The sequence below is a fragment of the Ostrea edulis genome, chromosome 3 (genome assembly GCF_947568905.1).
Source record: "Ostrea edulis chromosome 3, xbOstEdul1.1, whole genome shotgun sequence".
Lineage (NCBI taxonomy): Eukaryota > Metazoa > Mollusca > Bivalvia > Ostreida > Ostreidae > Ostrea > Ostrea edulis.
Window position 1 is genome coordinate 54,944,099 of NC_079166.1, and position 24,273 is coordinate 54,968,371.

The 24,273-nt window shown below is 36.6% G+C and overlaps 1 protein-coding gene across 1 annotated transcript in view; it reads right to left on the reverse strand.

Moving 5' to 3' along the window:
• The window catches only part of LOC125676423 (E3 ubiquitin-protein ligase rnf213-beta-like), a 357,493-nt gene that overhangs the window by 183,948 nt on the left and 149,272 nt on the right, over positions 1-24,273 (reverse strand). Inside the window, exons 12-13 of the mRNA XM_056160943.1 lie at positions 14,775-15,005; positions 1,163-1,355 (exon numbers count right to left, since the gene is read on the reverse strand). Coding sequence (XP_056016918.1) covers positions 1,163-1,355; positions 14,775-15,005 — 424 coding nt within the window. The remainder of the gene's footprint in view (positions 1-1,162; positions 1,356-14,774; positions 15,006-24,273) is intronic.

The following is a 24,273-nucleotide window of genomic DNA, read 5'->3' on the forward strand; positions in this document are numbered from 1 at the left end:
ATATCCATGCTTCACATTTACACTTATGTAAAACTTATACGGTACCAATTTTGATGCACCAGATGCGCTTTTCGACAAATAATGTCTCTTCAGTGATGGTCAACCGAAATGTTTGAAATCCGAAATAACGATGTGTACTGTATCGATAAAACACACACACCTCCCAACTCCCAGAAAATTGTTCTCAGTATTGGAGATATTTAATCAATTACCTGAAGATCAGTAAATATAATTTTCCTTGCCAAATGAATTATGAAAAATATGTTGTTGTTTTTTTTAAATGCAATTATTACATCTGTGTATAATTTCTATTAGAATTTACCATTTGTGTTAAAGTATGAAATAAAAAGACGCATCTTTATAGGGTTTTAAGTGTAAATTTTTGTACAATTACACACACAAAATGAAAATAAAATGTGATAATATATTTATATATAATATTGGGGGCGAGTTGTCTCAAGAGAAGGGGCGACTTGTCCTGAGAGAGGGCGAGTTGTCCTGAGAGAGGGCGAGTTGTTCTGAGAAGGGGGGGGGGGGTGTCTTGGGGGCGAGCATTCGCATGTAAATCTAAGGAATTTCATTTCATGTAAAACTACGGTACATAAAACAAATGCTTACCAGCTCTCAAATATGGTTCCATTTACGGTTTAATATTAAAAGAACTCTTTATACACAGGCAATATATTCCAATAAGTGTGTGTTCTTCAGTGTTGTTTGTGAATATGTACAACTAATTGTAAAACGCATATTGCACAGGCATAGGGGAGGGGGGGGGGGGGGGGGGGGCTTCCCCTTTCCCACCCGACACCTTATTTTGACAACGTTCATTTTCCATTATTTTCACATGCAATGTTAAATATTTTCACATGCAAAGTTAGTTATGTTCACAAAGTCTCAATCTTTTTGATAATTGCATTCAATGGTAATAATCAGACTTACAATGTAAATTGTCAATCCCTCTCTCCTCTCCCACAACCTCCACAATTAAGATGTTTATGGTTTTCCAAAATAACATTTGATAGATTTGATATCATTCTTCCTTTTTTGTCTTTTTTTTTTTTTTTTTTTCTTTTTTTTTTTTTTTTTGCTTCTCAAGAATTTTAGATAATTGCAAAATCACCTACCCCCCTCCCCCTTCAAAATCGATGCATTATTCAATTACCTTTGTGTTAAGTATGCCTTTGTTTGATTTCAAGTGGTAGTACAGTGCTGCTAAAATAACTTCTGGAGGTAGCTCTATTCTTTCCACTATATCTTGAAGTTGTGAGAAGTTCAACATGGCAACAAACGTCCTTGGTAGTAAGTAATCAATGGGAAACATTGGTTCCAGCAATTCAAATAGTGCTATAGGGCTCCTATAACAAAATACCAGATGTTGAAAATATACTATTACATACTAAGTATACATGTATTTACACTGTACATCCACGAAAATATTTATCTTCGTACATTTTACTATATATCAACCCATGCATACATAATATAATTATAGTGAATTTGAAAGTAAACATCAGTTTTCAAACCTTGATTAAATAACGGTAGGAAATACATGTATTATTGTTAATTACACGGGGGGGGGGGGGGGGGGGTGATTGTTTTTGTTTGAAAATGAAAGTTGTGTACTGAATAAAGCATAAATGTGATGTCTCCATATACGTCAAATAGTTTTTAAATTTTATTAAGCTATCCTATGATATTAATCCCTATCTTCAAATTATTGAAATTATTCTTACACGAATCAAAGATAGGTTAAATCAAAATAAATAAAATGGATTAATTCAATTCAATTAAAAACTGGTCAAATTTCTTTTTGAAATACATCCCATCCTTGATGGAATTTGACCCTTTCCTTAATTCAAGCATATAATAATACATGTAGGTATCACTTTGAAGTTAGTGTAACATATTTGAGAATACATGTATTGAGTTTTAAAATATTTTATGTTTTGTAATATATAAACATATTTTTGCTTTATTATACCCAACTTCAAATAATTAGACATCACTAAAAGTAATTGAAGATGAATTTCGTTCGATAAAATCTCAAGTCGATTCTACCAAATTAGAGACGTCCAAATCAATTGCAGATAAGGTCACATAGTGAAAAGTTAAAGATGGGTTTATCTAATCTATAAGTATATGTAACTGAACCAAAGCTTCCATCTTTAATATGTATGTTACACTTTTTAAATACCTGTCTTTAATTTAACTCCGCCTATTTTCAATTCAGTTGGATATAGGTCAACTTATTGGATCTGAAGGGTTTTGTGGCCGCATATCCCCCCCCCCCCCCCCCCCAAAAAAAACTTTGAAATTGGAAAGACAGTAGCATAAGGACTATGTCAATTAAAGACAAAGGATGTATTACGTGATGGAGTAGGAATCGGGATAGGGACTCCCAAACTCCCAACTGGCAGAGACAATGTGACCGAGTTACATGTACAATTTACCAAAGAAATGAAATATATATATATATATATATATATATATATATATATATATATATATATAGTGGGATAAATCTCCGATATAATCTTCTAGAGTGCTCGACGTGGCCTCACGGAGCTACATGAATTCATGACCAGATAGATTTCAATCACATAATATCATTTATTATTTGATTTGATTTGATTTGACCTCAATATATATATATATATATATATATATATATATATGTGTGTGTGTGTGTGTGTGTGTGTGTGTGTGTGTGTGTGTGTGTGTGTGTGTATGTATGTATGGAGAGACATTAAAGCCGAAATCGCTAACAGTGAAATGTTATTCGAGTTTTGTGTTTCTTGACTTTTATTATTGGATATATATATATATATATATATATATATATATATATATAAAGAGTTGATTATCACACAGTCAAATTAATTCAATAAAAAAAGCAGGAAAATACGCAGTTCCAAAATATATTTAAATCACTAGCGCTTTCTGGATTTTAACATCCATCCTCAGGTGAATACAAAAATATATATCTTAGTCCCCTAACCCCACTCTCATGTCAATAAGAAAAAGACCTGCAAGTACCGCCACCCATGTGAAATACCCATACCTGCATCTAGAAAAGAATTAAAAGATTAATTTCTTAAAGGGACTGGTTCATGATTTTGAAACAAATATTTTTCATTTTTGATGTTAAACATTAAAAATATAACTCATTTAATGTTGACAGCCAAAATTCTAACCTTTTGAATGGAAGAATAAAAGCTACATTTTAACCTTAAATCTGTGTTATGTAAAAAAAAAAAAACTCGAGTATTTTTATGTAAACAAACAAACCAGTAAAATATTAATTTTATAATACAAATTTCAATTTTGCATAGTCACAACTTTCGACTTTTAGATGACACATTTTACCTAACGATTGCTTGAAACACGAAAGATAATAAACTTAGATCGATATACATTTCTTTTGAAAATTTCGTAAACAGTAACATATTGCAATCTTTGTTTACAAAACAAATAATAAACTCCCTAAAATGTGCTTCTATGATAATGTATAACCTTAATTCTTATTGGGAAATATTTTGAACACATTTGACACTAGATTTTGATAATTAAAAGTGAAAAACCAAAATTTTGGGGAACATCGTCAATCAGTCCCTTTAGAGCTATGAATGTTTTTGAATGGAACATTTTAATACCTTTATACCTTTAATCTCATACCTAAGTTGTGTATGTTGCCCCCCCCCCCCCCCCCCCCCCCTTCCCCATTGTGGCCTCATTTTGGTTTCACTTATCCATTTTGAACCATTACTATATACTGATACCGATACAGATACAGATAGTTTATTGCCAAATAATGGTTCCAGCTGACAAAGCTTGTTACAACATTGTCTTTGTTTGTAAGGCTCATTATTACAACTGTATTTGAAAAGAACTCGGCATTAATTCAACTTTTGGTAATCGTACTTATACTTCAAATGGCATTTCAAAAGATGAAATTCTTCAAAACCATGCTTCAGTTTAAGACACATTTAATATCCCAGATATTGGGTTGGATGAATATGAGTTACTGTACCTATACTGGATTCCTAAACTACATAAAAACCCTTACAAATACAGATAGTTCATTGCCAAATAATGGGCCCCTAGGGGCATAGACATTTTAAACATTGCAATTAAGTACAATATGTTTGAACAACAACGAAAGGTACCAAGGGACGATACATAGGGAACATACTGTTATATAGATAAAAATAAAGTTATTGTATCTATATCCATTCGCATACACCTTTCAATCATAAAAATATAAATCATAGAAAAGGTAAAACAGATTGTTCCACCTCATACCAAACGTTGGGGTTCAAGAATAGTCATACATTTGTACAACCCTAATGTACATGTAATACATATACCTGTACATAATATGTAGACCCTCATACATTAACTAGTCACAATACAAGTTTATGAATTTGGAAACAGACACAGGTATTCTTGGATTGTCATTATTCACTAAACATATAAATTTGTCCAAGTCTTGTAAACAACTGAAATTAGAACATTCTTCATTTATTGTCTTCAACATTTCTAGTCTTTCAAAATTAACTTATCACAACACAATAGAAAATGCATTTCGTCACCCACAGCAACATAATTACAATGTGAACATATTCTAAGATGTGAGGGTATAGTTCTATATCTACCAGTTTCAATGATTAATTTATGACATGAAATTCTGAACCTCTTGAAACTTCTGTAGCCATAATTTTTAATAATTGACAAATAATTTTCTCTTGAAAAAAACATTTGAATTTAGTGCATGTTCTAAGCTTAGGATTTAAATGTTCATGTCTAGTATCCACCCAATGGGTCAAGTATAATGATCTGATAGCAGTTATGTACTTGTTTCTTAAAAATGTTCGCAGATACAGTCTTTCTTCTCGTAAAATTTATATTTGGGAAATATGCAAGAATGGCATTTATAGAGCTAAACCAGGAAGGAATGTTATTGTCATGAAGTTTTTTAGATGTTGTGTATGTATTTGATATTATATTGTTAAAAGGTTCTATGTTTTCTAATTGGTACCAATAATTCAGCATATTGCTTAGCAAGTTGTAGGAAATCTACTAAGTTCTGAAATAACTCCAAAAATTGATGCTTTCTTATGAACACCCAATATTTGTCTACAAAACTTAATATGCAATTTTGCATATTTTGAATTTTTCAGAATATTAATTACACTTTTATCTTTTCTAAACTTGAATGAGAATCGGTTGAAAGATCCCCAAATTTCACTACCATATAAAAGGACAGGAGTAATTGTGTGGTCAAAAATATGTATAGCTACGTTAGTTCCAGGATTGTGAGATAAAAAGAGTTTGTTCAACTTAAAGTAAGCTTTCATTGTTGGTTGTTGTTGTTTTTTTTTTTTTTTTTTTTTTTTGTGTTTTTTTTTGTACAATTCCGTTTGTACAAGAGTGAAAGATCCAGATCCAGAAGCTGTGAAATGAATTCCCAAATAGTTGTATTGTTGAACACAGTCAATTGTGTTATTTTCAAACATGACCTTTTCCTGTATAAATCTGTCAGCCTTGTTAAAAATAAGTACTTTGGTTTTAATGGGATTTACAGATAATCACCAGTCATTACAAAACTTGTTTCGATTATCAAGTCTTTTTGAAGACCTTTTAGTGAAGTAGATAGAAGTACTAGGTCATCAGTATATAATAAACAATTAACAGACTGATTAATTAGAAAAACACAATCACTGCAATCATGGAAGTTATTGGGCAGATCATTGATAAAGATTTAGAATAAATTTGGGCTTAAATTATCTCCTTGTTTCACTCCTAGTGTTACTGGCATTGAGTCAGTGACAAACTTGATACATCTAATTGAACTAATGCTGACTTCATACATTGTCTTAACAATATTGTAAAAGAGGTTACCTATGCCTAGTTCTAAAAGTTTAAGTTTAACGCCAGTGTGTATTACAGTATCAAAGGCTTTCTGGAAATCAACAAAACAGGAGTATACTCTTCCATCTTTGGAGTTACAGTATTTATTAATTATTGTTTTTTAAGATAAACATATGATCAGATGTTCAAGCCGCTTTGGTAAATCCCAGCTGGCAGCTAACTATAATTTTGTTTTAGTCAGGATTTTTTCTAATCTTTCATTCATAATACTATTCAATAATTTGTCAATTGCACTAGTAACAATAATTCCTCGATTTGGTGCCAGATTTGAGTATGGTTGTGATATAACCTGAAGCACACAATGTAGGGTAGATGCTTTGAGAAAAGCATAGGTTAAATAATTTATTTAGAGCAGGAAGAAGTACATGGTTACCTGCTTTCAGCATATGGTTAGAAATATTGTTTAACTCAGGAGATTTGTTACATTTTAATTTTGTTAGAGCTGCTGAGATTTCAGCTTCAGTAATTGTATAGTAAAGCTCATTGAAACAAATGTTCTTTTCTATTTTAGAAAGTTTAATATCCAATTCCTGTAATCTATGATGAAACTTTTCCTTAATGCTGTTTAGGTTCTTGAAATGAGAATACCAGGTCGTAGGGTCAATATCAGAATTGTTGTTGACATGTTGGTTTTCATCTTCGTGAAGATCATTAATTAGTTTCCAGTATTGTTTTGGGTCATTGTTGTGAAGGGTTTCTATTTGATTCAAAATTGACTGCCTGTAATCTTTTCGAGTCTTAATAATGTTTTTGTGTAAATTCTGTACAGTTTGTAGTAGTTGTTTTTAACACACTGTATGGATTTGTGATTTAGTTGGTGGTTCTGCAGTTTTGATTTTTCAAGACACCCACGCTCTTTTCACTTTTTCAAATTACCAACAAGCAAAATAAACGCAACCCTATTCAGCAGGTAAGAATGAAACGCAAATTCCGCTAGTGAGATTCCGCTATATTTGCAGCCGTAGATAGCCTCGGTTTCCTAAAATCACATGCTGGTGGATTAAAGGGCAAGTCATTGTGGTATATAAAAACGAACAATAATTGGCATGATTACACTTTATGAATTCTATTAAATTTTCTACCATTGCGTTTAATAATGCGAACACGCTTTTTAAAACGGAAGTAGCATTTTTAACATAGCAAGCAATTATTGTTCGTTTTTATACTCACCATTTATCAATATTTTGGTATCGAAACAAAGATTTTGTCAAAAGGAATGTACATGAATATGAAAGTCTTATCACCAACCAATCAAACGTGATGGTCAAGGTTAAATTTTTACGGACAATGAGATAGATGGACAGACCAAAACTATATATCAGGGACGTTTCTACAAATGTCATTGACTGACAGGTACAATTGTCGATCGCTCTCGAACCAGTCGACCGAATTACGACGCCTTTTAAGTATCGTTTCATGAGGTTGCAGCACTTGTGCAACTGGTTCAGAATTGCATAAAAAAAACAGGGACACATAATCCTAGAATAAGCCAAGATACTGTGCTGTGGCGTCCCCGTACAATAATACTAGCTGCTCGTATAGCAGTTACAATGCCCTTTAATTGACATTGAGGTGATGTCTATCTTCAATTGTTGCGACGACACCGTCCTAATGTGTTTCTTATACCAGGCTGAAGGTAGCAGCCACTAACCAGCAGCCAATAAGCATGTAGAAGCTAACAGCCACTAAGGAAAATAATCAAAGGACTGAGAGTACTCATCGAAAAATATTTAATTTGAAACCTATTTTAAAGGAAATTTTTAATCTAATCCATGTTTTGAATTAAAAATGTCAATTGCAACACTCATGGGCAACTTAGCTCACACGAGATGTTGTACATGAATGATGAAATGAGTTTGTATCAGTAATTTGTAATGAAAGGATGGAAAGAAATAAAATTGACCACACTTCATTTTCTGATCTTTTTGAACAATTTTGTCACCTTACATGCACGAAAGTAAATGCACATTGATAATTTAGCGCACCTGGGGCCCATTTTACAAAACAACTTACGACAAAGTCGCAAGTCTTAAATTGTATTACACTGTTATTACTTTGAGTGAATGAAGTAAAAGTTTTTGAGGCTTAATTTTCAACATTTAAAAAAAATATTTTGCATTTGTAGTGAATGATCTTACAATAAACTGGAAAATTCCAGTATGTAAAGTTGGTCGTAAGTCATAAGTTCTTTTGTAAAACGTGCCCCAGAATATTACGATCTTAGTCATTAAGTACTGATGCATAGATTGACATGATAGGGAAAACTATATGATGTGGGGTGCTTCAGTATCTAAAGACTGATCCTATTTTCATGTACCAATCCATTTGAAATCATATTGCATTCAAAAATCTTTTCTGTAAATTAGTTCACCTAAAGAGAGATAATCATTGCTTTGTAACAAAAGAAAGAAATATTTTGAGCAAGTGGTGTAAGGAAACAGGATTAAATGATGAAACAAACACTTCTTCTGTAATATCTGGTGAATAATACCTCCACCCGGTGACTCCTATCAAAAAGTGTGGATTAGCTCACCTGACTTTGAAATTGCGTGTGACTTACTAAAAATTACTAAACCGACTTTTATGACTGCTTTTAGAGCATTAATCTTTGAAGACAAGGCGGAAGGAACATCAAGGCAAGATAGAGGACCCCTAGAACTATCATTTACCGCTTTCAGTTTGGAGCTGTAGTGGTACCACCCGTTGGCTCCAGGGGGTTGGGACATATTTCGAGTCCCTATTTCTACTCTATCAGGGGAGACAGGGACAATGCATCCATTGATTGATGTAGAGAATGATAAGGAATACTCGATATCATACAATGAAGAGCTCTGTGATATCTGGAAGTATTGTTTACCTCACCTGAACTTTCACATTTTTTGTATATTTAAGAGAATAATTGGGTTTTATGACTGCTTTTAGAGCATTAATCCTTGACGACAAGGCGGAAGGAAATCAAGGCAAGATAAAGGATCCCTAGAACTATCATTTACTGCTTTCAGTTTGGGGTTGTAGTGGTAGCACCCGGCGGTTCTCAGGGGTCGGGACAGATTTCGAGTCCCTATTCCTATTCTAGGAGGGGAAACAGGGACAATGTATCCATTGATTGAGGTAGAGAATACTATGAGGTACTCGATGCTATGCAATGAAGAAATCTATGATACCCAGAAGTATTGTTTAGCTCACCTGAACTTTGACATTTTTCGTATCTCTAAGAGAATAATGGGGTTTTATGACTGCTTTTAGAGCATTAATCTTTGAAGATAAGGCGGAAGGAACATCAAGGCAGGATAGAGGACCCCTAGAATTATCATTTACCGCTTTCACTTTGGGGCTGTAGTGATATCACCCGGTGGCTCCCTGGGGTTGGGAAAGATTTCGAGTTCCTATTTCTACTCTATCAGGGGAGACAGGGACGATGCATCTATTGATTGAGGTAGAGAATGATAAGGAGTACACGATACCATAAAATGAAGAGCTCTGTGATATCCGAAAGTATTGTTTGGCTCATCTGAACTTTCACATTTTTCGTATATTTAAGAGAATACTTGGGTTTTATGACTGCTTTTAGAGCATTAATCTTTGAAGATAAGGCGGAAGGAACATCATGGCAAGATAGAGGACCCCTAGAACTATCATTTACCGCTTTCAGTTTGGGACTGTAGTGGTATCACCCGGTGGCTCTCGGGGTTTGGGACAGATTTCGAGTCCCTATTTCTACTCTATCAAGGGAGACAGGGACAATGCATCCATTGATTGAGGTAGTGAATAATAGGGTGTACTCGATGTCATACAAAGAAGAACTCTGTGATGCCTGGAAATATTGTTTAGCTTATCTGAACTTTCACATTTTTCGTATATTTAAGAGAATAATTGTGTTTTATGACTGCTTTTAGAGCATTAATCTTTGAAGATAAGGCGGAAGGAACATCAAGGCAAGATAAAGGACCCCTGGAACTATCATTTACTGCTTTCAGTTTGGGACTGTTGTGGTACCACCCGGTGGTTCTCGGAGGTTGGGACATATTTCGAGTCCCTATTTCTACTTTATCAAGGGAGATAGGGGTAATGCATCCATTGATTGAGGTAGAGAATGATTAGGTGTACTCGATGCCATCCAAAGAAGACCTCTGTGATGCCTGGAAATATTGTTTAGCTCACCTGAACTTTGATATTTTTCGTATCTCGTAAAGAATGAAGGAGTTGGGTGCCTGCTTTTAGATCTTTGAAGACAAGGCGGAGAGAACACCAAGGGAAGGTAAAAGAACCCTAGAGCTATCATTCGCCGCTTTCAGTTTTGGGCTATAGTGGTACCACCCGGTGGCTTCCAGGGGTCGGAAAAAATTCTGAGTTCCATTTTTCTCCTTTATTAAGGACGAAGGTTTTAATTGGTTGGAATACCGCAGGGGATCCTATTCATTACTCGATCCCAGACAGTCAAAAGGGGCGTTATACCTGAAAATGTTGCTTAACTCGCCTTAACTATGCCATTTTTTGTGTCTCATAGAGAATATATTGTGGAATCCAAGGTGGTCAATGTTCGTGGGTAAGCAACATTTTGCTGGTTCGTGGGGACGTAATTTCGAAGGTAAGAGATACGATGTCACTAAGAGAGATAACTGTTACTTGGTTTAAAAAAATGTTCGAGGACACGTAAATTCGTGGGTAAGGGTGACCCACGAAATCCACGAACATCAATCCCCCGCGAACAATGATGATTTCACAGTAATACAAATGTAGTTTAATAGGGTTGGTATGCAACATATTCTTCTAGAAAATTTCACGTAGTTCTAACTACACTATGTATTTTGTACGAAAGGCGGCAAGTGAAAGGGTAGATAATTGATATTGATTGATATGGTGGTCGCCACTTAATTTAACTTGCGACCACTACTTAATATTTGGTGGCCTCCACTTAATTTAACTGGTAGTTGTCACTAATTGAATTAAATATGTAGCTTTGTTATTAAGTTTATTGCTTTTGGGGTCAAAAGGTCAATGTCACTTCGAAACTTGTTGAGAAAAGCTTGTAGACATTTTACTTGCCACATATTTTTGCTCGGCTGATACTTGAGGGGGGTGGCAGATGGAGAAGTTGTCTTCAAAATTGTTTAAAATTCTCGTCAGATGTAACATAATACTATCTAAACATTTCTCTTTTGCTCAAACTTCAAATTCCTATATCATTGATTAGGCTTGATTTGTGGTTCGTCCTTCATAGCATGCGTTCAGTTCTTTATTTCATGCTCACATTCCGTTTTTTAGATATAAACAATATTCAGTTTTAGGGACCATCTCCTGAATTCCTCAAAGGGTGATGTAAAACAAACTTTGAAGATTGAATATTGTGTAGAGTCACATTCTGACTAATTTATGTTATATAATGTTTTATATAATATTTTTCGTTTAAGAAATAAAAAACACCAAAATTGTATCCATTCTTCCCTTCGATTTCCCTTATTACGTAATCAATCTTCATTTTACTGACATTGCAGTTGTTGAAAAACTTAAAAACAACTTTTCTTTTGTAATCCAGCATACGAATACCTGAATACCAATTCTATCTTCTCAAGTCAAAGTCACCCAATTTGTCATTTTACTACCAAGTTTTATTTAAATTCTTTCTATTGTTTTATCATTTCCTTTATAGCTCTAACAGGTCTTTTATTAGTATATTATCATTGATTATTAGCACAAACATTGTACAGCACGTAGAAAATATATAATTTTGCGCTTTATAAATGAATAAAATAATAATAATAATGCTTAGATTTTTTTAGTTATTTCAAAATTAATTTTGATCCCTCTCGGCCCCATATTTGAAGGGTTGACCCCTAGAATTTGATATCGTTGAATTGGTTTTGTCTTTATCTACTTTTGTTCTCTAATGTCTAACAAAATATTTTTAGTTTTCAAGATATAAAGAATGTTCAATTTTACTGGCCATCTCTTGTTTTCCTTAAAAGGGGACACAAGACAAAATCTAAAGATATCATGTTGTTTAGAGTCACATTCTGACCAATTTACGTTATATAATGCTTCACAACATATTTTGCGTTTAAGAGATAAAAGGCATCAAAGTTTCGTACATTATTCCCCTTTAAATCCCTTATTACGTAATCAATGTAAATTTCCTTGACATCAACAATTGCAAAACGTCCAATCAAACAACTTTGCTTCAATAATGCTTAACAAATTCTTTTTAGTTTTTGAGATTTTCAAAAAATTATTTTGACCCATCTCGGTCCTTTATTTTAGGGACTGGCCCCTACAACTTGATATGGTCGAATAGGTCTCGTCATTATCTACAACTTTTGTTCTACAACATTTAACAAACTGTTTTCGTTTTTTAAGATATATAGGATATTCAGTTTTAGAGGTCATGCCGTAATTTCCTTAAAAGGGAGCTTAAGACAAATTTAAGGATGGCATATTGTTTAGAGTCACATTTTGACCAATTCATATCATATAATGCTTAACAAAATAATTTTCATTTAAGAGATAGAAGGCATCAAAGTTTCGTACATTATTCCCCTTAAAATCCCTTATTACGTAATCGATGTTTATTTCGCTGATATCAGCAATTGCAATACATCAAAACAAACAAATTTGCTTCAATAGTGCTTACCAAATTCTTTTTTGTTTTTGAGATATTTAGAAAATACTTTTGACCCCTCTCGGTCCTCTCTTACAGGGGCTGGCCCATAAAACCTTTGTTATATATGTCTTCACAAATTATTTTTTTTATAAAACGATATTAACGAAAATGTATCAAAAATTGCACCAAACAATTGTTGCAAGTTTTCAAGTCCAAGCGAGCTTCGGTGCCTTTTGCAACAGACAAATCGCAATACCCCCATCACATCTACCAAGTCTCCTCTGCAATCGCTAAAAGATTGAAGTTGATATATTTCATAGCATTCGAGAACACTTATGGACAAAGTGACCCTCTGAAACTCGAAAAAACGTCCATATCTTACGTAATAAGTGACGTAATCAAAATCGGGGAAAAGTGTTTATCTAACATCCCTGAAAATTTCACACAAATCGGTCGACGCATATTCAAAAAATCGTGCACACAAAATTTGTAAGGAAAAAAAAAATATTAATTGAGAAAAAACCTTACAATAACAAAAAGGTCTTCCGTTGGAAAACGGAAGACCTAGATAATAATAATAAGAAGAAGAAGAAATAGAGTAAAAACAATATGTTCCCAGGCTTTGTTTGGGGGACATAATTGATATGCTTGAAAGTAATAATGTACAAAAATATTACATCAACATCAGATCATACAGCTTTAACTTTCCCTTGATTTAGAAATAAAACTACAAAAGTATTACACTTGAAATTGTTTTTATACACCAGTAGAAAGATAAAGTACTAACGTAGATGGAAATTACTGGTAGAATTGCCTGTCAAGAAAACCTTTACAGAACTTTTACAGAAAATATCAGTGTAAATTGTGAAAAACTGAGACGGGTTCGTGTTAAGATGTATGATAATTACATGTATTTTTTACTGAAAGCACTTTCGATAAACTTATTGAGTTTTACAGGAAATATTGAAAATTGGATTAATGTCTAATCCCTGGGGTAGTGATATAGTGTTTCATTTTTTATCAAGATATATTCGTGATCTACTTCTAACAACCATTTGCTAAGGTCATACCGAAGGCAAGCGCATATGTGTCACCCTGTGTGACACAAGATGCTCTCATGTTCATTTCCATTTCATTTCATTTGAAACATTCAAAATAGTTTTATAAGGTTTCCCTTTGTTCAAAAATATTTTGAAATTGTGCAATGTACATGCGTATAATGGGGGAATGGCCTGTCTTAGCATACCAATGCATGTCCTCTTTTCTGATGATTCAAAATTCACGCCTTACATGTACCATTGATATAGGAGTCGACGTGTTTTTTTATATCAAGGTGAACATTATACCGATTGCATTGTGGAATAAAACAGGTTTGGTGTTGGTAGCGTTATGGTGTTGGGTGTGACCTGTAGTGGTCGCAAAAACCTGCTTGGTCGTCAATGTAGGCAATTTGACAGCTCAACGGCACATTGACACCGTTTTTCACCTACCATCGTGCCGTTTGTTCGCCAGCACAACTTCCTTTTTCAACAAGGCAGTGCCCAGTGACATGTGGCGCAACGTACCTTGATCTGTGCCAAAACAATATAGACATGTTACCTTATCATACTGTCCCGATTTCTTGCCAAAGGAGCGCGTGAGACATGTTAGATTCACGCATTTGAACTCTCAGAAATTCTCCAGTGATTCTATACTCGCTTAGCGTCAGTCACGTCGGGAAGAGTAGCAGAACATCCCTGTGGCATAAATAAACCATGTAACGAACTCGCAGAATGCGAGCAGCAACAAATGCTAAGAGGGGAATATTCGTTATTGAAATAGGAAGATTTAGTGCATACATGTATCACCTCTTCAACCAAAGTGATCGTGTATAACGGTTGTTTTACTATGTTATTCAATGGGATACACGTAGGTGTGTATCTTCTACATGCACATGCATTAGTTGTAAAAAAAAAAAAAAAATAAATCAAATTAATCGATATATTTCAATGAAAATAAAAATATCACCGAAAATTGGAGGTTGCGTTTCTTTTGCAAGTCAGTATATCATATCCCCCTACAAAAGGATGTAGCCTTTCATTTGAACAACTTTGAATCCCCTTTACCCAAATATTCTTTGTGCCAACTTTATTTGAAAGAAGTCAAATTTTGTTAAGTTTACAGACGGAAAACAGCCTACAGGTGATCAGAAAAGCTCACTTGAGCTCATACGTGTTGCTCATATAAACTAAAAATGAATACGAACATAGTCCATTTGAATCTTTCTTTCATTCTCTGCACCAGATCATTAAGGAAACCGTCATTTAATCCCCACCAAGTTGGTGTTTTAGCGTTGTGATTAACGTCCTTTGGTAGATCTGAGAAACTTTTGATTTGTTTCGAAAATATTCTGCACAAAGGAAGACAGCATAACCATCGTGGATCTGTATAAGTCTTCAAATTCGATAGTGTCTGGTGTATCGCCTGTCCAACAGATCTAGAATGATATATTTTCAAAATTAATTAACATTTAGATAAGAATATACACAAGTACTACAAGGTATTCAGTTATTCAGGATTGTTTCTATTCATTCATGTTGATTTACATTATCAAGCCGAATCAATCACTCAGTCAAGTCAATGTATGAAAATGTCTATAAACTCATTCTAATCCTGTGTGTTCAGGAGCGGTCGACCAATATGTGGTTATGCTAGAAAGTACATATGGGATTCAAAATATAGGACTCATGGCGGGTGTGACCGGTCAACAGGGGATGCTTACTCCTCCTAGGCACCTGATCCCACCTCTAGTATATTCAGGGGTACGTGTTTGCCCAACTCTTTATTCTGTATTGCTTATAGGAGTTATGACATTGATCATGGGGAAATGAGAAATATTTTTGAGAAAGGCAACGTCATGTATCAAAATTGCGCCCAAAAACATCTGAAAAATTGCGAGAGCTACTGTAATAACCTTTTAAATCATGACGTTGCCTTTCAGATGTATGTACATTGTGACGTCAAAATACGTTGTTCAACGTTAGTTGCTATGCATTTTAATAAACACGACTGATGAAGGCTGGTGAAACGGCTGAAATGTTTCGAAAAGTGTTTTAATGTTTTTTTAATATATATATATATATATATATATATATATATAGATATAAAGCACTAATAATGACCAACGACACGAACAACAGTTGTACTGCCTCAGATTACAGCCAAGTTAACCAATCAACATAAAGTAAAGTTTCCATCCTTTATTGTTGACATAATGGTAATAATGGTAAAAAGACTGTGGTCAGCCGCAGATGTATACACAAAATAGGAAAAACGTAGCAAGCCGCAAACCATGAGGTTTACATCTAAACCGGAAACAGAAAAGTTCCAAAACATACTAGGTATGGAAGCCGGGACGGAACACTCCCCACCTGATATCATCAGATATCACACTTCACTATTCTCGATTAACAACACCAACTCCGAAACTGGACGAATAAATGAAGATATCTTGCCATCCCGCGATATGCGAATATCTGCTTGGCGCACTTTGCCGTCCACACTTGGAAATGTTCTCACAACTTTGCCCATAGGCCACTGAATGTGTGGTACCTGTTTGTCAACCATCAACACAACGTCACCAACCGAAATATTCCTCTGGTCTTTCTGCCACTTCCTGCGTTCTTGAAGGGACTGAAGATACTGTGTTTTCCACATGCTCCAGAAGATGTCCGCCATGTGTCGTACTCTTTTCCAATGGGACCGGTACACGTCTTTCTAGTCAAAAACAGTATCCGGTGACGAGACTAAAACATCGGGTTTCTGTGTGATCAAGAGCGACGGACTAAGTGGGTGAGGATCGTCAGGGTCTGTCGACAATGTTGTAAAGGGGCGAGAGTTCATGATTGCTGAAACTTCAGCTAGAAATGCCACCAGTATTTCATGAGTTGAATGTCCCTTAACCATATAATTTTCCAGCAACATAGAATCAAGGACACGTCGGGCGACACCTATTAACCGCTCCCACACCCCACTCATGTGTGAGGGGTGAGGAGGGTTGAAGATCCAGGTCGTACCATTTTCATACAGGACAGATTTCACTGGTCCCCCTTCGATGTTGATGGTGTGGATGTTGAGGTCGTTGGTCGAACCGACAAAGTTTGTGCCCCCGTCTGACCTTATCTGCTTCACAGGACCTCGAAGTGCAACAAACCTTCTATAAGCATTGATGAATGAGGAGGCACTCATCTGCTCAACAACCTCTATGTGTACACCTCTAGTGGTCAAACAGGTAAACAGTACGGCCCATCTCTTGGAATTTGTAACTCCCCCACGAGTTCGTCTTGTGATTATGTTCAAGGGTCCAAAGGCGTCCAGACCCACATATGTGAATGGTGGACATGGCTGAGTGCGGTCTATGGGTAGGTCAGACATTTTTTGATGTTCCACATTGCTGCGTAGCTTTCGACATGTAACACAATTGTACAGAATTGATTAGATATGTCGCTTGCCAACAACAATCCAGAATCCTGCAGAACGCACTGTGCCACCAGTAATGTGTCTGCCCTGGTACCTTGACTTCCTGTGATAGAATTCCACAATAAGTTTGGTCACATGATGTTGAGAAGGGATAATAATAGGATTTTCGTCATCTTGATGTAGTTCTCCTCTGTTTAGCCTTCCGCCAACCCTTAGCATTCCGTCTAAATCCATATACGGGTCTAACTTTCTTAAGGAGCTGTTCGGGGGAACAGTGTTTCTCCCTTGTAGACTGTAGATCTCTCCTTGATAAGATTCTCTCTGAACAACTTTGATGATTACTTTCTCTGCTTCTTTCTAAAATGTGACTGATTTTGTGAGCTTACAGGAATGCCATCCTGTGCAAGGTCCTTGTCCATTGAAACTCTGTGCCACATGCCTCAATCTTGCAATGCACTCGACAAGTTTTTTCCAATCCAGGAACTCTGAAAATCTGTATGAGCCAAGTGATACGTTTGTTGATGCATGGCTGGTCTTCAGACATGCAACGTGTGGTCTAACCTCCTTGTCTAAGTCGGGATTCTGTAACTCATAAAGGTCCTCTGATGAATCATCACAGGTTGAAATGTTAGCCACATGCTATCCTTTAAGTCTGACACATGAATTGCACGTGTGGCCACATCTTCAGGGTTGATGTTAGTGGATCCATACTTCCACTGGTCAGGTGAGGTGATTTGTCGTATACGTGCTACTCGGTTGCTCACATACGTGTAGAACCTCCTTGATTGGTTGATTATGTAGTCGAAAACTACCTTACTGTCTGAATAAAACGTAAACTTGCTCAAGTCAATGTCCAACTGTTCAGAAATGTATTGCGCAATTTCGGTTGATAGGACGGCTGTACATAGTTCGAGGTGGGGTATTGTGTGACCGTGAGAGGAAGCGACTTTAGCTTTTCCAAGTATAAATCCGAGCTCTTTCTGTTCCTTTCTTTCAGCTAATAGGTATCCTACAGCTGCAATAGCATTCTCAGATGTGTCACAATACACGTGAACCTCTATTGAATCACACCTGCCAAAGGACATGCTTGTATATACCCGAGGAATTTTCAGCTCAGAAAGCAAGCTCAATGATTGCCTCCATTCATTTCACCAGCTGACTTGTTCATCTGTCAGTGGTGCGTCCCAGTCAATGGAGCTACTTATGAGTGATCTAAGGAACAACTTGCCCTCCACAGTAATTGGTGCTACAAATCCAAGAGGGTCGAAGATGCTATTAACGGTGGAAAGTACTCCTTGCCTTGTTGCAGGTTTCACTTCAGATGATGGTAGAATGAGTCTGTGTCTAGGTTCCAGCTAATTCCTAAACTTCTTTGAACTGGGAGGGTCCCCTCACCAATATCCACTTCCTTGAGTTCTTTGGCCAAGTCTTCTGCACCAAAGGCCTCCATCACTGCGCGGGAATTGGAAGCGATCTTGTGGAGGTGCAGCCTCCCTTCTTTGTGTAGAGCTGAGCGTGTCCTCATAAGGAGAGCAATAGCTTGAGCCTCAGAGGGTAGTGACGTCAAACCATCATCTACGTAGAAGTCTCGCTGTAAGAAGTTTGCGACGTCTTCTCCAAAGGTCGGTCCACTGAGATATGCTATCTTCTTTAGTCCATAAGAGACCACAGCTGGAGAAGGGCTGTTCCCGAAAACATGAACACGCATCATGTAATGGATTAGTTCTCCATTTGGATCATTCCCATTATACCAAAGGAAACGTAAGTAGTCTTTGTGCTCAGCCTTCACTCGGAAACAATAGAACATCTGCCGTACATCAGTCATAACAGCTGTGGGTTCACGTCTGAAGCGCATCAACACACCGAGTAGGCTGTTGAGCAAATCCGGACCAGAGAGTAAGACATCGTTAAGAGATATGCCACGGTCTTTAGCTGATGAGTCGAAAACTCCTCTTATCTCGTTTGGTTTCTTGGGATCGTAGACCCCAAATAGTGGGATATACCATAGTTCTTTATCTCCTTGGATAGGCGAAGCAACCTCTGCGTGTCCGTTCTCTAGAATACCTTGCATGAAGGTGAACATGTGTTCCTTCTTTAACGTATCCTTCTGCATGCTAATATGCAAACTTTTAACCCTCTTCAGAGCCTGTAGTTTGTTACCTGGGAGTTTTAGTCTGTTAGAACGGAAAGGTAAGGGTGCGGTCCAAAACCCTTCTAAATCCTTTGTGAACTCCTTGTTCATCAATCTTAAGAACTATCTGTCTTCACTAGACAGTCTTGGTTTTTCATCATCAGGGGATTTTCTGAATACAGTGCAACCGAGATTGTCAAAGTCTTGAGGAATGTCCGAAGTGATGATGAATTGTGCGTAATTCTCTTTAACTTTGAAATCACTGTCATAAGGTTTTAACATTGTAGCTCGGCCACTTCCTAGTATCGAGGTCTTGTATGTATCAATGTCTGGCCTGTGGAATTTACCAAAACATGTTTCTCCAATTAGAGTCCAGCCTAATGCGAGTTTCTGTGCAAAGGGAGTTCCTTTTTGTCATGTGATCTGAGCTAGCACGTGATGTGCTTCAGGTACGTCTCTTCCTATAGTAAGGACACTTGGGTTCTATCATCAATTGGAAGGAAATGATGAGCAATTTCAGTCAGATGTGGATAGTGATTGGCAACATCAGGTGTTGCTATCTCATCTTTGGAATCAGGTACTTGGTCACATTCAATTCATGCAGGAAGATCAAGTGTGCAACTTCCATCAAATGATTCTATCACAAATCCAGTTGCTCTCCTCCCATAAGTATCAATACAACCCATGCAGGAAGATAAGGTGTAGGCTGTGTACCCATCAACATCGAAAAAGTGCTGGAAGAACCTGAACTGACTACTGATTTGTTGCTTTGATCATCAATGATAGCGTACAATGTCAGTTGGTCCTCTGGGTTTTCCTTCCTGTAAACACGGGCTAGTAGTGTCTTTGAACATGATTTTCCATTAAAGGTTCCTTTATGGATATGTGTGCATAGTGTTTTTGCAGCTGGTTTAGAGGTTTTTACCTTTATACTTTCCTCCCCACCATGCGAAGATGATTGAGTCGAAGGACTAGAGTTTTTCAAATGGGAATCTCTCCCTGAAGACTGGGTAGAGCGTGATGTCCTGTCTGATGATCTGAAATCTACATGAAGAGCTGTCGGATGCCTGTCATTTCCATATTCCTCACATTCAATATGCACTTTCCACCCACGTATAGTATGTAATGTGGATGCGCAACAGCGAAAATAAATTCCATTTTCCTTCAAGAATTTTTTCCTTGCCTCAAGAGACTTGATACAAAAAGCTTTGCACTTGTTGAGAGCATGATTTGAGTGATGTAGGGGACATTTCATAGTGGGATCTGATGATGGCTGCTCCAGAGACATCCCAATAAACTCTGTTTTCAATGCTGAAACTCCGGTTTTCTCATTATGTTTGTTAGCAGGAAAATCCTTGCGGACATTTTCACTAGGTTGAGAATCGTAGATAAAACTAGGGTTGTTCTTTGTCCTGCTAAGCTTCCTGATGAAGTCAACGAATATGGAAAATGGTGGGTATGGTACTCTATGTTCCTCGAATACTTGACGGCCACATTGGTCCATTTTTCCTGAAGATTCACGGGAAGTTTTCGGACAATAGGAGTCACACCCGATGAGGAATCGTAATATCCAAGAAGAAAGCTGTACTTAGTGTCCTCTTTCACTGTTTCGATTTCACTCAATATGTCTGATAAGTCATACAAAGTCTTAAAGTTCTTCGGATTGATTTTAGCAAAACTGTTGATTTTGTGCTTTAAGGCTGCCTCAACCATTTCAGGTGCTTCATACCGTCCATCGAGTCTGTCCCAGATGCGGCGAAGTCCTCTTATAGAATCACTTGATGTAGAAGTTTTCAAGGATTGAGCGTACTTCTATGAGTCCTTTCCAAGCCATTTCACAAGTAGGTCAACCTCTCTACTGGTGTGACACCTAGCTCATCCATTATGTTCTTGAAGCTATTTTTCCAAGATGCGTAAGTCTCAGGTTTGTCGTCAAAATTTGTCAGACGAGTCAGAAGAAGATCCTTCTTAAGGAGAAACTTTGTGAAATCAGATGAGAGGCGCTGAGTGTTGGCTGGGTTGTAAGATGGAGCATTCGGATTTAGGGACGAATGGACGTTGACTATAGGTTTTCGCGTTCTGGCGTTAGGATGAGTCCCAGCTGGAGATACTGAAGGTGATTATCTTTAATTGTTTTCCTGATAAAAGTCATTCAACATTGTTGGATCACTGACCATATTGTTCATATCAAAGGTCTGTTGGTCACATGTGCTGTGTACATTTTGTCGACTAGGCTCTTGAGGAGGAACAACAGAAAGGTTTTCTATATAATCCTTTGTCTTTGTTCGAGGATCGCTTTCGGGTAGGGAAGGTAGTGATCTCTACGAGTTCTATTCATCTCTATCAAATGACCTCAGTACGTTGACTTCTGATTCTGCCTCTGCTGCTTCTTGTTCCTTTTTCAATAATTCAAGAGTAGGTTGTGTCTCGATTTTCTGTCGCTCAGCACGTGCCTTAGCCAAGGCTGTTTCTAATGCGTATTGTTGCTCAATAAAGGCCTGCTGCCTCCTTAGCGAACTGTAGACTGACTTTTGCTGCTTCGGTTTTCGCAGACTTTCTCGCAATGATAGATGATTGGCTAGTCCTGGTTGAAGTAGTCCTTGAGCGGTAGGAATTTTCTGACTTTGCATCTTTTTTGCTCTGCTTTTCTATGTGTGTCCTTAATATTCGTGTAGCGTTTTCTATAAGTAAGCTGTATCATTTCTTCATAAAATCATGACTATGTAACTCACTAAGGCTGTCTAGAGTTCTGGTTCTAGTTACAAATTTACGGAATTCCTGTGACAATTTGTCAAAGTTGTCAACGTTAAGGACTAACTTCCTTTCTACTTCTAAAAGAGTATCGAGATAATTCTTGTTTCTATCAACAAGCTGGATCACATAGTCTATATGGTCCCACAAAATTGAGAGTTCAACTATGAAATGTTTGACTTTGTCCTCATAAATAGATGTAGCTTTCTCAGTCAACTGTCTGAATCTGGGTTCTTCGGCGATTGAATGACTTTCAATTTCTGGTTCATGTTCCGCTTTTGTTTCCATAGACTTGTCATGGTGATGTAAGAGGTTGTAGTGTCTAAATGTGACGTGACGGTGCAGTTGCCGTGGCTGGAGTGAGTCTTTTTACTGTGCTGCCTCAGATTACAGCCAAGTTAACCAATCAACATAAAGTAAAGTTTCCATCCTTTATTGTTGACATGATGGTAAAAAGACTGTGGTCAGCCGCAGATATATAAACAAAATAGGAAAACCGTAGCAAGCCGCAAACCATGCGGTTTACATCTAAACCGGAAACAGAAAAGTTCCAAAATATGTTAGGTATGGAAACCGGGACGGAACAACAGTGAATTGTCAAATTTTCAGGACAACCTGTCCCTTCCTCTGGACGAAAGAATATTTACATAGAAAAGAAAACTAAACAGAAAAGGAAACTAAAACTTCAACTAAACTACAAAAGCTGATAACAAACAAAACATCTACATATCAAAATTATTGAGTGTAATATATCACAATAGAAAAGTCTGTTCCCATCGAATATCAAGACAGATCTGAACTGACTCGTCCTACGCTGGATCAAGTCAAAATTAAGTACGAGTTCTTATACACACACACACACATATATATATATATATAATATATATATATATATATATATATATGTGTGTGTGTGTGTGTGTGTGTGTGTGTGTGTGTGTGTGTGTGTGTGTAAGACTCTAAAGTGCGATGGGACTCCAAAGTGCGATGGTCACGCCAAACCTCGATGGTCTACGCCAAACCCCGGTGGTGTGACACGCCAAAGTACGATGGTCAACACTCATGCGCCAAAGTGCGATGGTCTGACACGCCAAAGTGCGATGGTGTGACACGCCGAAATCCATTGGTTTGTAAACGACACAGTGTTGTGGAACATACTGTACCAACCGTGTGTTGTTTCACTAAAATATCAAGCAAAATCCATGCATAAAAAATAAGAAGTTCAACTTATTTCATTACCATTGAGTTGTGTTATAAAACACAAAACATTCCAACGCGAAATCGTACAGAATGTTTTGCATTAGGCTATAGCATATTCCCAGGATATTTTTTTTTAGATCTACGTGTACGTCACAAGTAATAAATGATCATGACTTAAAGAATGTTTGGGCGAAGAAGATAGTTCGACAACAAAGTAATTTGCCGTCCTCACTATCCTCAACCTCGTATACCTTGCAGTTGCTGTCGTCCGAGTTGCATTTCTTCGGGTTCATTTTGAAACACGTTAAGAATGACATCACAATGAAGTGACGTCACAAACGTTACTAAACTCCGCACCATCGGACTTTGGCGTGGCCATCGCACTTTGGCGTCCGTAACGTTAACAAAGCATCGCACTTTGGCGCAGACCATCGCACTTTGGCGTGACCATCGCACTTTGGAGCGACCATCGCACTTTACAGTCTTACACACACACACACACATATATATATATATATATATATATATATATGTGTGTGTGTGTGTGTGTGTGTGTGTGTGTGTGTGTGTGTGTGTGTGTGTGTGTGTGTATAAAATATTGAATAAAATATGACAACACGTTGTAAAACGTAAACGCTTCGATTTTTTAAAAAAAATCTTCAGACCTTTTACATGATTATCTTGTTATGACTATAGTCATAATATAATTATGTAAAACGTTTGAAGATTTTTTAAAAATGAAAGCGCTTACGTTTTACAACGTGTTGTCATATTTTATTTAATATTTTACCTATTGATTACAGGACACTGAGGCAATTTTTCACATACGGATGTATATTTAATTGCTGTTATAAAATTAGAAATTCATTTCAAAATTAGGGATGATCTCCCTCACGCATAGCTCTTATCCTTAGATGAATTTGACTCCATTTTTTTGGCACACTGTTTATCCCTATAATAGCTCTAAAACTTCATTTGTTATTTCGGATTTTAAACATTTCGGTTGAGCATCACTGAATAGACATTATATGTCGAAATGCGCATCTGGTGCATCAAAATTGGTACCGTAAAAGTTTTACATATATATACTAGTACAATACTATTATGTAAGTAGTAGTACATGTCAAAAAATTTACTACAGCAATTATATATACTTCCATACCTCCGTATGTTCAAGCTAGTAACAAAGTTCTTAGCTATGGGG